This window comes from Eulemur rufifrons, chromosome 5 (assembly GCF_041146395.1).
Source record: "Eulemur rufifrons isolate Redbay chromosome 5, OSU_ERuf_1, whole genome shotgun sequence".
Lineage (NCBI taxonomy): Eukaryota > Metazoa > Chordata > Mammalia > Primates > Lemuridae > Eulemur > Eulemur rufifrons.
In genome coordinates, this window is record NC_090987.1 from 20376401 (window position 1) to 20391628 (window position 15228).

Sequence of the window (15228 nt, forward strand, 5' to 3'; positions counted from 1 at the left end):
AGAATATTTATCACTTCTGTTTTATTTGCTTTGTACAACATCTAGTGTTACCAGTTAGTGTTTACGGAATTGTTTTCCTTGATGATGTTAGTTAAAAATTAATCTAGAAAGAATATTTAGTAGCCCTATTTTCAGTGAATATCTTATTTAAACCATCTGAAATAATTAGAAATTTTCTCAATTGATATTCAAATCAATAGTTTATTTAGAAGAGCATCTCTAAGAAATACTAGAGCATTGTTTTTGACATTAAAAAAATACTACATGTCATACCTCAGATTTATATGGAAAGTACATGGAACCAGAATTACCTTTATTTTCAAGTTGCCATCCAACCCAGAGAAGAATTCTTTATTTATGAAATGTAATAGATTTAATATTAGGATCATAAATTATAATATGTATATTTGAAGCTCTATTAGGCACATGTTTAGGATCTATATCTTCTTGGTGAATTGGCTTTCATTGTTATAAAATCTCCCTGTTTATCTCTAGTAATAATGTTCTAAAGCCTACTTTATCTTAAATTAATATAGCCACTCCAGCTTCCTTATGGTTAGTGTTTACATGATATGTCTTTTTTGTATCCTTTTACTGTGTCTTATCTGTGTCTTTAAATTTACAACTGTGTCTCTTTTAAACAGTACGTAGTTGGTTGGGTCTTGCTTTTTTATCCAATCTGAAAATCTCTGACATTTAACTGGAGAGTTTATAGTCCATTTACATTTAATGTAAATCAGCTTTATTTTTTGAAGATTGTTTGTTTGTTTTACTTTATTAGGGTGCCTCTGAGAATGAAGTAGTCTGTTTTCTAGATTAGAATAGCCCTATTCTTAAATCATGGCCTTTCTGAGAATTCAACTGAGTGTTCATGTTTAAGCAGTTTATCCACTGGCTGGATGGAACTCTAGTATCCCTCAGTCAGTTATGGCCTCCAAAATCTCTGTTCAGTGTACAGTTCCTGGATAGTTGTTCACTACCACACTTTGTGAGGTCTTGCTCTGCACAGTACAGCTTAGTATTTACCCATATGCTCAAGAAGACACTGCATTTCTGGACCTCCTTTCTTGTACTTCTTTCCTCTCTAGTATTCTGCCCTGCAGATTCCAGCTGCCACAGCAGCCTTAAATTTGTACCTCTGTCTTCTCAGCCTAGTACAATACTGCTGTGTACTGTTTGGGCCCCACCTTTCTGGACCATAGTCTAGAATGTTCCACTAGGCAGAAGCTAACCATTATGGGTTCATGTATATATCTCTTTTTTAAGGATCATAATCCTGCACTTCAGATGTTATACAACAATTGTTTCATATATTTTTTTCAGTTTTTAGTTGGTTACAGCAGGAGAATTAGTCCAGTACCAGTTAGTCCATCATGGCCAGCAGCAGAATCTTATAATACATATATTTAAACTAATTCTTTTTGACACATTAGAATATAAAGCTGTAATACAGCATAATAGACTCCTCATTACACTGGAGAAATAATCTAATCCAGCACACTTGTTTGAAAGATGAGAAGGTACATAACCTCAAGTGATTTGCACTACATTGCACTGTGAGTTAGTGATAAAGTTAGTGCATATCCCAGGTGTTCACCACTGTTCTTTCCCCTATAGTAATCTTTTGAAAATTTCTCCTACATTTCAAGCATTTTAAACTGTCATTTTTTTTTTATTTTTTAGAACCCCTATAATTTATACATCCTCTTCACTCCATTTTTTTTTTTTGTTATATAAATGGTATTGTTAATCCTGCTGTTAACATGGGCATGAAAAAAGAATCATTTGCAAGTATATTTTAGAATAAGTGACATGCTGTGGAACTATATAATTCCATATAAGACGTAGAAAAGGAGACACTTAGTTCTTTTAATATAATTGGATTTTTGTTTATTTTTTCAGTTTGTTTTCTTTGCTGTCTAAAAAACACAACAAAGTTCTGGAACAAGCCACACAGTCCTTGAGAGGTTCGCTGAGTTCTAATGATGTTCCTCTACCAGATTATGTAAGTAGTTACCTTATTTCATCAATTAAAATTTTTCATTGTTAAATTTATAAGTAACAGTACTCCTCTCTTTTCAAAACCTGTGCTCTTGTTGCCTGAGAAACTTCTAATATGCAAATAAAGGAGTGATATCTCAAATCAAGGGAAAAAATTGTAGATGATTGTTAATAAGTGCTTGAAGAAAATCAACTGTAAACCAATGATTGTTAATCATTAGGAATCTTATTATCTGAGTCAAGAAACCTGTTGAGACTAATGACAAAAAAATATAAAAGGAGGGATTTATAGGAAGGATGCAAAGATTTCTCATTGAGCTTAAGGGAAAAAAATATACTTGGATTTCACAGAGAACTAGAACCTGAGATTGAAAAGCCATTGGGTTCAGGAATATCTTGGTTCAGCGGCCATTTAGCTTCTGATCTCTGCTCCATTTTGCTTCTGCTTTGTTCTCCTGCTGCTTTCTACTGGCCAGCTTTCTCTATTTGCTTACTTGGACCTAAAATGGCCACCTCAGCTCTTCCGCTTCTTCCCACCAACCTATTTATAACATGTTCTTGTGAGTGTAGTGCCTTAAGCTAACCTGAGTCTTGAAATCCTAATTCTCAATTCCTGGGAAAAAGAAATGTCATTGCTGTACTGTCATCAGTATGCAATTCTGGTCTTACCAGCCATGGTCAGAAGAAAACAGCAGTAACATGTTGCCCTTGTTCCATCCACTTTAAAGATAAAGAGCTTCTTACAACCTGCTATGGTTTGAATGTCCCCTCCAGAACTGATGTTTTTTTTTTTTTCTATTTTTCTTGATGAAAAAATACATGTTGTTTTTAATCATAAACATAATTGAAAAGAACTAAGACAGTTCATTCAGCTCTTACAGGAAACACTCACATTGTTCCTGATAAAAGGATGGCGCTTATAATCACATGAAAGTACTGGATGAGGCCAGTCACTGTACAACATGGCAGAGGAACAAGCTCCCATTTAGTTGTTTTTAATGGCTTCACCATAGCTGTCATGCTGAATCAAGAACATACGAACATAAATGTTTATAAATTAGACCTTATACCAGTTTAGTCTATAGATTAGGGTAGTCAGAGCATAAGACAATATTCCAGACCATAACAGTCGAAATAAGTTGTCTGGTACACATGTTAGGGCTTGCAAGGAAAATACAAACTGCAGGTGGATCTTTGATGTAGAGTTTCTGGAGAGACATCTGTAGAAAACTACACTGTTGAGAAAATGAAAGTTAAGTAGTTGGTGGTAGTTTTGAGAATACTCTTGGTTAGCGAGCCAGTCAATCAGGAAAATTAGTTGGAAGCAGCTATCAGCATAACGTGTGTGCATCTAGCTGTCTCCAAAGTGCAACTAATGCCTCCTTCACTTTCTGCCTTCAAAATCTCATGAAAGTTAGGCAATTGGTGAATACTAACAAAGAACTATAAAGGGAATGGACTCTGGGAAGTCTAGTTCCCAACATTACCAACATTGGCATGACGCCACCCAGAGATCCAACTCCAACTCTGTATGATAAACTTTACATACTTATAAATTGATGCCAACTATTTATTGGCAAGCACAGTAAAATAAACTTCTCTGTGCCAAAGAAAAATCAGTTTTTCACATCAGCATTAAAAATGGAATATATATATAGGGTAAGAATAATCTGGAACCTGCCACACAAGGCCAGTAGGAATATCCCAATAATTAACAAAAACCATTTTCAATTTCCCATTAATTACAAAACTATTTAAAAACTACATAAAAATTTAACTTTACATATTAGAAATACATTTCAGTTCATCCATAGAGGCAACATGCTTCAATATGGAAGAAAAAAATTTATTAATTGACTTAAAAGAAAAACAGTCTGTTAAACTCATGCACTGTTGCTTTAACAGTAATTATGGAATTTTATCACCTTGACATTTCAAGAGTAAGAATCAGAAATCCATACTTAATCCCCAATGTGGCATTATTGAGAGGTGGGGCCTTTAAGGAGGGATTGGATCATAAGGGTTCTACCCCTGGAGTGGATTCATGCATTCATAATGGATTAGTAGGTTAATGGATTAATGGGTTATCCTGGGAGGGAAACTGGAGGCTTTATAAGAAGAGGAAGAGAGGCCGGGCGCGGTGGCTCACGCCTGTAATCCTAGCACTCTGGGAGGCCGAGGTGGGCGGATCGTTTGAGCTCAGGAGTTCGAGACCAGCCTGAGCAAGAGCGAGACCCCATCTCTACTAAAAATAGAAAGAAATTATATGGACAGCTAAAAATATATATAGAAAAAATTAGCCGGGCATGGTGGTGCATGCCTGTAGTCCCAGCTACTCGGGAGGCTGAGGCAGTAGGATTGCTTAAGCCCAGGAGTTTGAGGTTGCTGTGAGCTAGGCTGACGCCACGGCACTCACTCTAGCCCGGGCAACAAAGCAAGACTCTGTCTCAGGAAAAAAAAAAAAAAAGAAGAGGAAGAGAGACCTGAGTTAGCATGTTAGCACACTCAGGACCTTGCCATGTGATGGCCTGCATCACCTCGGGACACTGCAGAGTCCCCACTAACAGGATGGCTCTCACCAGGTGCACCTCTTTGACCTGGGACTTCCCAGCCTCCATAAGTATGAGAAATAAATCCCTTTTCTTTATAAATTAACCAGTTTCAGATATTCTCTTCTAAGCAGCAGAAAGTGGACCACCTGGCCCTAGAAGATGCTGATGGCATAGAATAGTAGCAGCACAGGGGTGAGCATTATATAACACTGGGAAGGAGCATGCATTATGAGTTTTCTTAGGGCAGTGCCACTATCTGTGTGACATTTCATGTTTTAGAACGGGGCTTAGATGAAGATGCTAAAAATTATTTTGCCATAAACTAGAGGAGAAGTTCATCAAGTTCTAGTAAGGACTTTCCTAAATTGCCAGACAACAACATAGTGGGTTAGCCTTTAGAAACTTTATTAGAGAATTTTTAAATTCTGAGTTTGAAGTGATGATGCATACCAGACAGTGGGAGAGTTGTTTTGCTTGTTTCCTGGGGTTTGTTTCATTTCTAACTGGTTGTGCTGATATGAGACTGTGGGAACAGCACCCACCCCCGATACCAGTCTCTGATAAACAAAGATAGCTCTATGCAGCCACAACCTGACTGGTGCTATTTATCTTCTGTTTTATTTAGTGTGTGTGTGTGTGTGTGTGTGTGTGTGTGTTATGATCTGTTATCCCGTTAAGGTGTTAAGTTTATAATTCTAAAGAGTATCTTTTAAGATTTTCCTGCTAAATTGGATATTCAAAACTTTTTTTAAAAACTAGCATAACAGCTCACTTAGTTCTATACTTGCTATGACTGTGATATGAAAAATATTTCTTTCTAATAGCTGTTTTTTGAAAACTCAGCTGGGGCCAGGGTAGCAATGGGGATTTATGTTTAGTAAGAATTTGAATTTTGTTCATCTGCAAATGTTTTATTATTTTTATACAATTATGATTTATATACTATTCCTGTGCCATTTATTCCACAAAAATGTGTTGAATTTGTATAGTCCTGAAGTTGCCCTGGCGGCATTCTCCTTTAATCGGAGATCCATAAAATTGATGTTTCTTTGAGGAAATAGGTCAGATATTTGCCAGTCATAGAGACGATTATGCAATGATAGAACAGTTTGAATTTGTAACAGCCATGTGAATTCTGCTTTTGAACTTTACAGTTTTTGGAGTCACTGATTGACTATTTTCTTCTTGCATGGACTTTTCACTAAGTAAAAATGGATTTCTTAAAGCATCTGCTTCCTAGAAATACTTGGAAAATTCCATTTGGAATCTGTCACTAACAGTTCTTGTTTTAACCTTTGTGTGTATGAGACTTTGCAAATCACAAAATTGTTCAAATGGGTTTATGAATCTGAATTTTGGTGCCTTTCCTCAGAGTTAATTGAAGAGGATGGTTAGCACTGATTCAGTAGTAGTGGTGACTCTGAATCACTCCTGACACAGATCGGAAAGGTGATTAAAGAAAACAACAGTAACTTTAACAATAAGTATAGTATGTTCTTCTTTCATGGTAACTCGATGCTTTATTGATCATTCCCATTTCTCAAAATACTGTGTGTAAGTGATTTACACATTTGAAACCAGGTTCTCTTTTAAATTAGTCATTAACTGGGAAAATGAATATGTTCCTCCCTTTTTCTTCCACAGAATTTTTACTTGTTAAGTGTCCTTGCCAACAGCTACATAAAATTCTGTGTCCTGGACTAATACTTTAAACCACTTGTTTGTAAAAGACGGAAAAGGAAAATGAAAGAGTCGTAATGCAGCCGTGCATTCCCAGACGTACACTTTCTACACCAAAATTGAATGAGCTGTATTAGCGAAGACTTTGAATAAGTGCTTTAGAATAAGGATATGTTTTTCTTCTCACTGTAATACATAGAGTACTTTCAGTCTACCTAGAGGTTTCTGAGTTTATTAAGAAAATGTTTATCCTCATTATACTGTATAATTCACAAGTCAGTTGAGAAACAGCATAGAAAGCAAATTGCAAGTTACAAAAACATTAGTATTAGTACTTTAGTACAACAATGTTTGTCTGAACATCTCAGGGGAAACCTGAAACCTTCAACCAAGTTCTAGATAATGAGGAAACTGCCCTGGCTGCTTAAGAGGAAATAAAACAAAAATTGTTCTCAAGTCCTCTATGGGGAGAGAGAATGCCCACTACAGAGAGAGCGCCTCTATGAGGCCAGTAAAGGTGTTCAGAAAAGCAAGTAAAGTTCAGTTGACTTGGCTGTGCTTTCGTGTCTATATCAGGGTTTCATAAAATTTAATTCAGTGACTAAAGGGACAGGAGAAAATTGTTAAAGGAGAATCTTTGAACAATTTTTTAAAATAAAAATGAACCTTTCAGACAACTTTGATCATACACAACAGAATCTGAATATAGAAAATGAAACAAAGATAACAAATGAGTTATGGTTGTGTTTTAAACCATAACCACGGTTTTTAAGTCATGAATATTATCACAGTATCATATGAACTTTGTTTTCCTATTATAGTTTCTAACAATCATCATAGCAACTATTTGAGATGAGAAGAATCTACCGTTTATTCTAGGTGGAACCATAATGAACCAAATTATATTGCCCTCTGGCTACCAAAGAGCTTTTGAATCTTTCTGTAGGACTAACTGTACCATCTAACTCCAAACAGTAACTATTAATATTAATACAAAGGGACAAGCCAAAAAGAGTAAGGAGCCAGAATTAGAAAAATCAGCAGACAGTAGCTATGAAATTTGTCGCTCTGAAAACAGCTTCTTTTAGATGTCACTTTTGAAACAATTACTTTTGGTTGTTGGCTTTACATGCATTTATTCCAGTGATGGTGACATTAATCAGAATATTGCTAGAACTTCTGTTTTGGAATTGCTTTAAAAGATCTGTAACCAAACTTGTAAGATGTCAGAAGAGCAAGAGAACAACTTTCAGGAAGGAAGGGGGGAGGTATTGTGGCAGTCTTCATTGAAAAGAGATGAAATTTGAGCTAGGTAGTAGCTCAAAGAGAGATTAAGGTGGGAAAACATTCCAGGGGTTATGCTTCAACAAAGGCATAGAAGTGGAAAAAAAAAAAATGCATCATTGCCACTGGGTTCATTGTACCTAGCACAGTGTCTGGTATATAATAAGTGCTCAAGAATTATTTATCACCCTCTCTCACCATATACAAAAATTAACTCAAAATGGACCATAGACCTAAATGTAAGAGCTAAAAGAAAATATGAGCAAACTTCCATGACTTTGGGTTAGGCAGAAATTTCTTAGATGACACCAAAACATAAGTGAGAAAAGAAAAATAGATAAATTACACTTCAACAAAATTTAAAACTTTCGTGTTTCACATAATGCGATTAAGGAAGTGAAAAGAAAATCCACAGAATGGGAAAAAATATTTGCAAATCATCTATCTGATAAGGGGCTAGTATCTAGAATATGTAAAAAGCTCTTAGAACTCAGTATTTAAAAGATAAATAACACAATTTTAAAAATGGACTAACATATTTTGTGACCTGGTTCTGTAGCTTGTGAGCTGTGTGGCTTTAAGCAGGTTGTTTTGCCTCTCTGGGCCTATTATGTCATCTATAAAATAGCAGTGACAGGAGAAATGACCACCCAGGGTTCTTGTGAATGAGTCTCCAGGTAAGATCCTTGGCACTTAGTAAGGTTAGCTCTTGCAATTATGCTGCCCGTGTGTGGGACCGAAGATGTTAGTTTGGGGCATAGAGCTCCTGTGCCCTTTAGTGACAGGAGAAGTGTCCTATAGGAGGAGAGAAGGGGTGGCATCAGATATAAAAGCAGCCACCATTCACTGACTGCAGCTGAGCAGTGGCATCAGGAGGGGTTTCTAATCTGTCTAGGATCTTCTGCGTAGTTATTTGGCATCAAAGAGTGGATCTAAACCCTAAAGATGGGCCCCCACTTGCTTTCTGGCCTTGGAATTACTAGGGCTGGATGCGTACTGACGCCCCAGAAATAAACCAAAGCAGAGTGCCCATCACAGCCTAAGGAATGGGGGTCATGCTGACAGGTTTCCAGTCCATCAGTCACTTCTCCTGAATGCCAATCATGTGCCAGTCACTTCATTAGACTTCAGATGAGGCAGAGGCTGGCTGGATGCTCACCAAAACCGTTTCTTCTCCCTGATTACACAGTGAAGCAACATTTTCCAACTCCCTTGCACCTAGGAGGGTGCCATATGTCTAGTGCTTCTAAGTGGAATGTAGATGGAGGTGATGTCACCTCTGTGCCATCTTCCATACTCCTCTTCCCCCATTATTCACTAGCAAGACACAGGAGGCCCAGTGGGAGATTCTGAGGTGCCAGAGGATGGCATTGCCTGGATCCCTGAATCATCTCATGGAAGGTCAACTGAGCCCTGTTGGACTATGATGCAAGAAAGCAATAAAGCTTTTTCTGCATTTTTTAAACAAGAAATAGACATTTCTCCAAAGAAGATATAAAAAATGGCCAGTGAGTACATCACATGATCCTCAGCATCATTAGCCATTAAGGAAACGCAAATCAAAACCTCAATGGGATACTGTTAATACTTCAGATCTAGTATGATGGCCAGATCAAAAAGGCATATAACAACAAGTGTTGGTGAGGATGTGGAAAAGTTAAGATCCTCATGTACTAGTCATGGGAATGTTAAATGGTGCCACCATTTTGGTAAACAGTTTGCAGTTCAGCAAAAGGTTAAACAGAATTACCATATGGCCCAGCAGTTTCATTTCTGGGTTTAGATACAAATGAATTAAAAACATATATCCACCCCAAATTGTGAATGTTCTTAGAACTATTATTCCTAATAGCCAAAAATGGAAATAACCCAAATGTCCATCGGCAGATAAATGAATAAAGAAAATGTGGTATATCCAAACCACATGGTATATTATTTGACAATAAAAAGGAGTGAAGTGCTCATGTTCTTCAACGTGGATGAACCCTGAAAACATTATAATAAGTAAAAGAAACCAGTAACAAGACCACTTATTGTATGATCCCATTTATGTGAAATGCCCAGAATAGGCACCTCATATAGAGGTTGATAGTAGATGAATAAGGCAGAATGGGGTGTGACTACTAATGGGTACAGGATTTATTTGGGGAGGTGATGAAATATTTTAAAATTAAGTTTGTGATGGTTGTACAACTCCATGGATATACTAAAAACCATTGACTTACACATACTCTTTGGTGAAGTATATGGTGTATGAATTCTATCTTGATAAAGTCCAAGCATTAGAAAAAAATTTGTTGGATATAAATAGCAGATAGATATCAACTTGGCTGGCATTATGGCATACAGGTGAATGTAGGAAAATACATTTTATACTTGGAACAAATTAATATTTTAAGGAGACAGAATATGTTTCTTGAGCAGTGATTTGACTTTAGAAACTGCTAAAATCAGTTATATATGAAGTTATACAAAGGTGTGTATATTTTTCAGACTTAAGAGCAAAAAATGGAAACAAGCAAAATATCCATCAATAAGAGACTTATTAAATAAAGTATACATTTATCCAGTGCAGTATTCTATAGCTATTTTTTTAAAAAATGAATTCAGTCCATATGGGTTTATATGAAAAGATATCCATGATATATAAATCACTAAAGAAACACTTTATAGTATATAGATTATACGTATATGTATGTTTGAAAATATACATTAAAATTTTCTGGAATAATGCACAAGAAACTATTAAATAATGGTTATGTCTGGGAAGTCGACTGAAGGACCTCAAGGAAAGAGAAAGGGTAGCATAGTTTTTACTTTATATTCTTCTTTATAGGTATAGATCTTGGATTTCTGTCAAGTATACATAAAACTTATTTCCTCCCTACTTTTGTGGGGGCTTTTTGGGGTTTTTTTGTTTTTTTTTTTGAGACAGAGTCTTGCTTTGTTGCCTGGGCTGGAGTGCCGTGGCGTCAGCCTAGCTCACAGCAACCTCAAACTCCTGGCCTCAAAACTCCCAAGTAGCTGGAACTACAGGCGCATGCCACCACGCCCAGCTAATTTTTTTCTTCATGTCATAATCCAATGCTGTCATTATTCTGTTGTTCAAGTTGTTCCAGCTTTGGCCATTGGGAGCTCTTTCATGTCGTGTCTTCTGCCCTTTCAGTTTGCTCCCATCTTTTTTTTTTTTTTTTTTTTTTTTTTGAGGCCCTCAAGATGCTCCAGTTAATTATTTCTCTGCTCCAGCCCTGGAATCAACCATTTCTCCAAGGAGGATCATAAAATCTGGATCAAGATCCTTATAGTTACTTTAATAATGAAGAAACTGGGTAGAAAACCACATTAGAGCCCAATCTTATGAGTGAGGTTGGTGAACATCCCTAGCACAACTGCTTTGAACTTACATAGATCCCAACATTGACTAGGTCGCAGTAAGTTTCTTCAATGTGATTGATTTTTTCCCCCAGGTTTATTGAGGTCTAATTGACAAATAAAAATTGTATATATTTCAGATGTATGACATGATGATTTGATATACATATACATTATGAAATGATTACTACAATCAAATAAGTTAACACAGCCATCTTCTCACACAGTTACCTTTTTGTGCGTGATGAGAACACTTATTAAGATCCACTCTGTTAGCAGATTTCAAAGTATACAGTACAGTATTATTGACTCAACTCACCATGCAGTACATTAGATCCACAGAACTTGTTCTTCTTGTAACTGAAAGTGTGGATCCTTTGACTGACATCTTCCCCTTCCCCCAGCCTCTAGTCCCTGGCAACCACTATTCTACTCTCTGCTTCTATGATTTTGACTTTTTGAGATTCCACATATAAGTGAGATCATACAGTATTTACCTTTCTGTGTCTGTGTTATTCACTTAGCCTAATGTCCTCCAGGTTCATCATGTTGTTCCAAATGGTAAGATCTCCTTTTTATGGCTGAATAATATTCCATTGTGTATATTCCATATTTTGTTTAAACATTTATTTGTCAGTGGGCACTTAGGTTGTCTCCATATCTTGGCTATTGTGAATAATGCTGAAATGAACATACTGCTTGCATGTCTTTGGGATATATTTGGAAGTGGGATTGCTGGATCATTCGGTCATTCTATTTTTAATTTTTTGTATTGTTTTTCTTAATGGCTGTACCAATACAACTGATTTTCAAATTCAAATAAAGTCTCTAGCAAGTAAGCAAGCTCCCCCACCCAACCACTTTTTTCCTAATTAAAAACCAGGCCTGACTTAACCGTAATAAGACTAATTTTCATGGTTGCGTTATAACTTGGCCAGGAATGAGAGTTCCAAAAATGTTCTGAGAATGATTCTAAGGGCAATTTTTAGTAGGAGGGCTCTCCTCTTGTTTTAAAAAAACAAAAAATTCCATTCTCGAAAGCACACGTCAATTGAGGGAAAGAATATTGCCTTTTTTTTATTTCTGAAGAGGTAAGTTGTCCTGTCCATTCTTATAGAGTATGGTAGAATATTCTTTTTAAGGACTTTTAAAAAATTATCATTAAAAATACTTAAATAACTTTTATGTTCCTTCCTCTCTCTGGCTTATAAAAAGAAATAGGATGTGTTTGCACTGAAGTCTGGCAATGATTAACTTTCTAAGCAAAGTTTAAAGAATACAGAAAAAATAACCCATGCATATTAAATTCAGTAGTAATGTGTGATAGATTTATAAAAACCAGTGATCATGGTTTCTTTTTCCCCCTTTCCATTCTAGTGAAAAAAATTCTTACCTACTGCTAATATAAAAACACCATTTCCTGAAATGTTTCCAAATTTCCTTTTACTTATTTGAGAAATTCTTATTTTAATTTTCTGTTTGCTCACATCTTGATTGTTTTTCCTTTTTCTCCCTTTCTGCCTGAGTTCGTAGTTCCTAATAGGAAGAAAAGAAGTCTACTATTTGGAATTTTCTTTGATTTATCCTTGATTTACATGGCAAATAGAAAGCAGCTGTCTATTTAAGCATCTAATTCTTGAAACCATAGTCCCCTCAAGCGTCATCTGGAAATAATGTAGCTTGTAAAACAAAGCTAAGAAGAAAAGGCAATGTTTGTTTTATGTGGGATGAATGATTTCTGTTGGGGTCCTTTAATTCAGCTATTACGAGGGTTATTAAAAAGCAGTATTACAAAAGAGGTTTAAATGAAAAGAATTTTTTTGAGCTGGTATCTTATTATTACAGTTGATTATAGTCAAAGCTGCAAATGTTTTATAAATGGCACTTTATTTTAGTTTCTCCAAATAAGACCCCCAAAACCAGTAATCTTATTCATTGTGTGAGTGGAAATTCAACCCTTTACTTGGTTGATTTAATTTCTGAAAACAAATTGTATTTGAGAATTCAGCTCTGCCTATTTTTCTGGAAATTTTGTGGATTTCTGAAAAATTCTTAAGAATCTTTACAGGAATATTTGAGGATCACCTTATAAATGCAGAGAATGAACATGAAAAGCATCATAGTTTATCTAGAGTTAAAATATTATTAGAAAAATCAGTGAACACTAAAGTTAAACCCTAAATTGTTTCCTAATATATTCATAAATTGAGTTTCTGTGATATGAATTTGGAGATCTCAGTAATGGAAAGTGATATACTTTGGGAAGTAAAAAGTGCAGTTAATTTGTGCCTTGATAATTGTTAGAGGCTAGTTTCTTGATTTATTTGTTAATATAACAAAACAGTTATTTTTGGATATTTGACATTTAAGAACTTTAAATCCTTAAATGTACTTGAAATGACAGAAATGGAATTACGTAGCATATTTGTTTAATAATCAGTAGGGCAGGCATGTCACACATCTGAGTCACCTGTAATCTCTCTCCTAGCGTCTTCGATGATCTCAAATTTGTATTTTGCTTGATATCATGAAGAGAGTTGCTCAGAAACCTGTCTTTTTTCCTTTAACATACAGTGCTAGCTGAGCGATTGAATTAATGATTCATCCTCTGTAGGGTTATATTTTAAGCCTATACTAGTCAGCACACGATGCTATAACAAAATATCATAGACTGGCTGGCTTGTTCTTGAGGCCAGAAGTCCAAGGTGAGAGTGCCAGCATAGTTGAGTTCTGGTGAGGACCCTCTTCCTGGCTTACACACATTGAGAAAGATGACCACTTTCTCATTGTGTGCTCGTGTGGCCTGGTGTCTCTGATACAGGCACTGATCCATCAGACCAGGGCTCTGCCCTCATTACCTGAGTACTTCCCAAACACCATCGTATTGGGGGTTAGGGCTTCAGCATATGATTTTAGCTCCAACAAGGGATTGGGGCTAAAAAGGAGACTGTCTGAATCAGGTTTATAATCATCTTGAGCAAATGCTAATGAGGTGTGACCCAGAAAAGTTCTGGATAGAGTGGCAGCCTGAGATTTAGAGGACCTGAGTTCTGTTTTCAAACTACCTTTAATTTTCTATGAGCTTGGGTAACTTATTTTGCCATTCTGACCCTTGATTTTCTTGCCTTTAGAATGTATCTGAAAGTAGATTTTTGTGCGTGGTTTCTTTGGCTTTAGCATTCTATGGTTCCATCATCTCTATGAGGATACCCTCGATATATAGAAAGGGATTTAGCATATTGCTTCAAATCAGGTGCTGGGAGAGAAGTGGGAGGAAGAGGAGGAGCTAAATACCTAATTTCAGTATTACCTATAATAGGGAACCAGTAGAAAATGACAATCAAAAAGGGGACTAGGAGAATTATATGAAGTTATTCATACAAAGGTAACCATCAAAACAAAAATAGAAACCTTCCTAAATACCAAAGCACATAGTAAAAAATAAAATATAAAAAGAAAGCAAATAAAACATACAACATATGGAAAGACTTCTTATATAAAAGATTTGGATACGTATAAATATATATGAAAGTATTAAAACCAAACAGATTAATCTTCAACCTAAAACTCCGTCAGTTAAGAACTGCTTGAATAAACTTTAGTATGCTCACACAACAGAGCACTATCCAGCTATGAAAATGAATGAAAAATACCTCTATATGGAAATGTATATGCCACCACATAGTCATCCTCATGATAGGTTAGTGATATTCATTTGTATCTATTTATATTTGAAAAACAATGGAAGGACAAAGTATAAAAATAATTTTTTAAGCAATTACGTAAAGATAGTGAAGAAATCGGGTAAAAGTGGGAGTAATGACACTAGACTTCTTTGAATATTTCTTCTTTTTTAACGTAACTTAAGAACTACATAGATATTTTATATGATTATAAAACAATTTAAAAGAGTAGGGGCCCGGCGCGGTGGCTCACGCCTGTACTCCTGGCACTCTGGGAGGCCGAGGCGGGTGGATCGCTGGAGCTCAGGAGTTCAAGACCAGCCTGAGCAAGAGTGAGACCCCGTCTCTACTAAAAATAGAAAGAAATTATCCGGCCAACTAAAAATAAATATGGAAAAAATTAGCCGGGCATGGTGACGCATGCTTGTAGTCCCAGCTACTTGGGAGGCTGAGGCAGAAGGATCGCTTGAGCCCAGGAATTTGAGGTTGCTGTGAGCTAGGCTGATGCCACGGCACTCACTCTAGCCCGGGCAACAGAGCGAGACTCTGTCTCAAAAAAAAAAAAAAAAAAGCAAAAAAGTAATCTCTAAAATTTAAATAAATTGAAATCAGTAAACCTAAATACGTATCTAGTTGGCAGCGTAACTGAACATCTA

The 15228-nt window shown here is 36.1% G+C and overlaps 1 protein-coding gene across 2 annotated transcripts in view; it reads left to right on the top strand.

Annotated features, from left to right (window-relative positions):
- DYM (dymeclin) overlaps positions 1 to 15228 on the top strand; it is a 281123-nt gene that overhangs the window by 180406 nt on the left and 85489 nt on the right. For both annotated transcript variants that reach the window (XM_069468007.1, XM_069468008.1), the window contains one exon: positions 1903 to 2005. In XM_069468007.1, coding sequence (XP_069324108.1) covers positions 1903 to 2005 — 103 coding nt within the window. The remainder of the gene's footprint in view (positions 1 to 1902; positions 2006 to 15228) is intronic.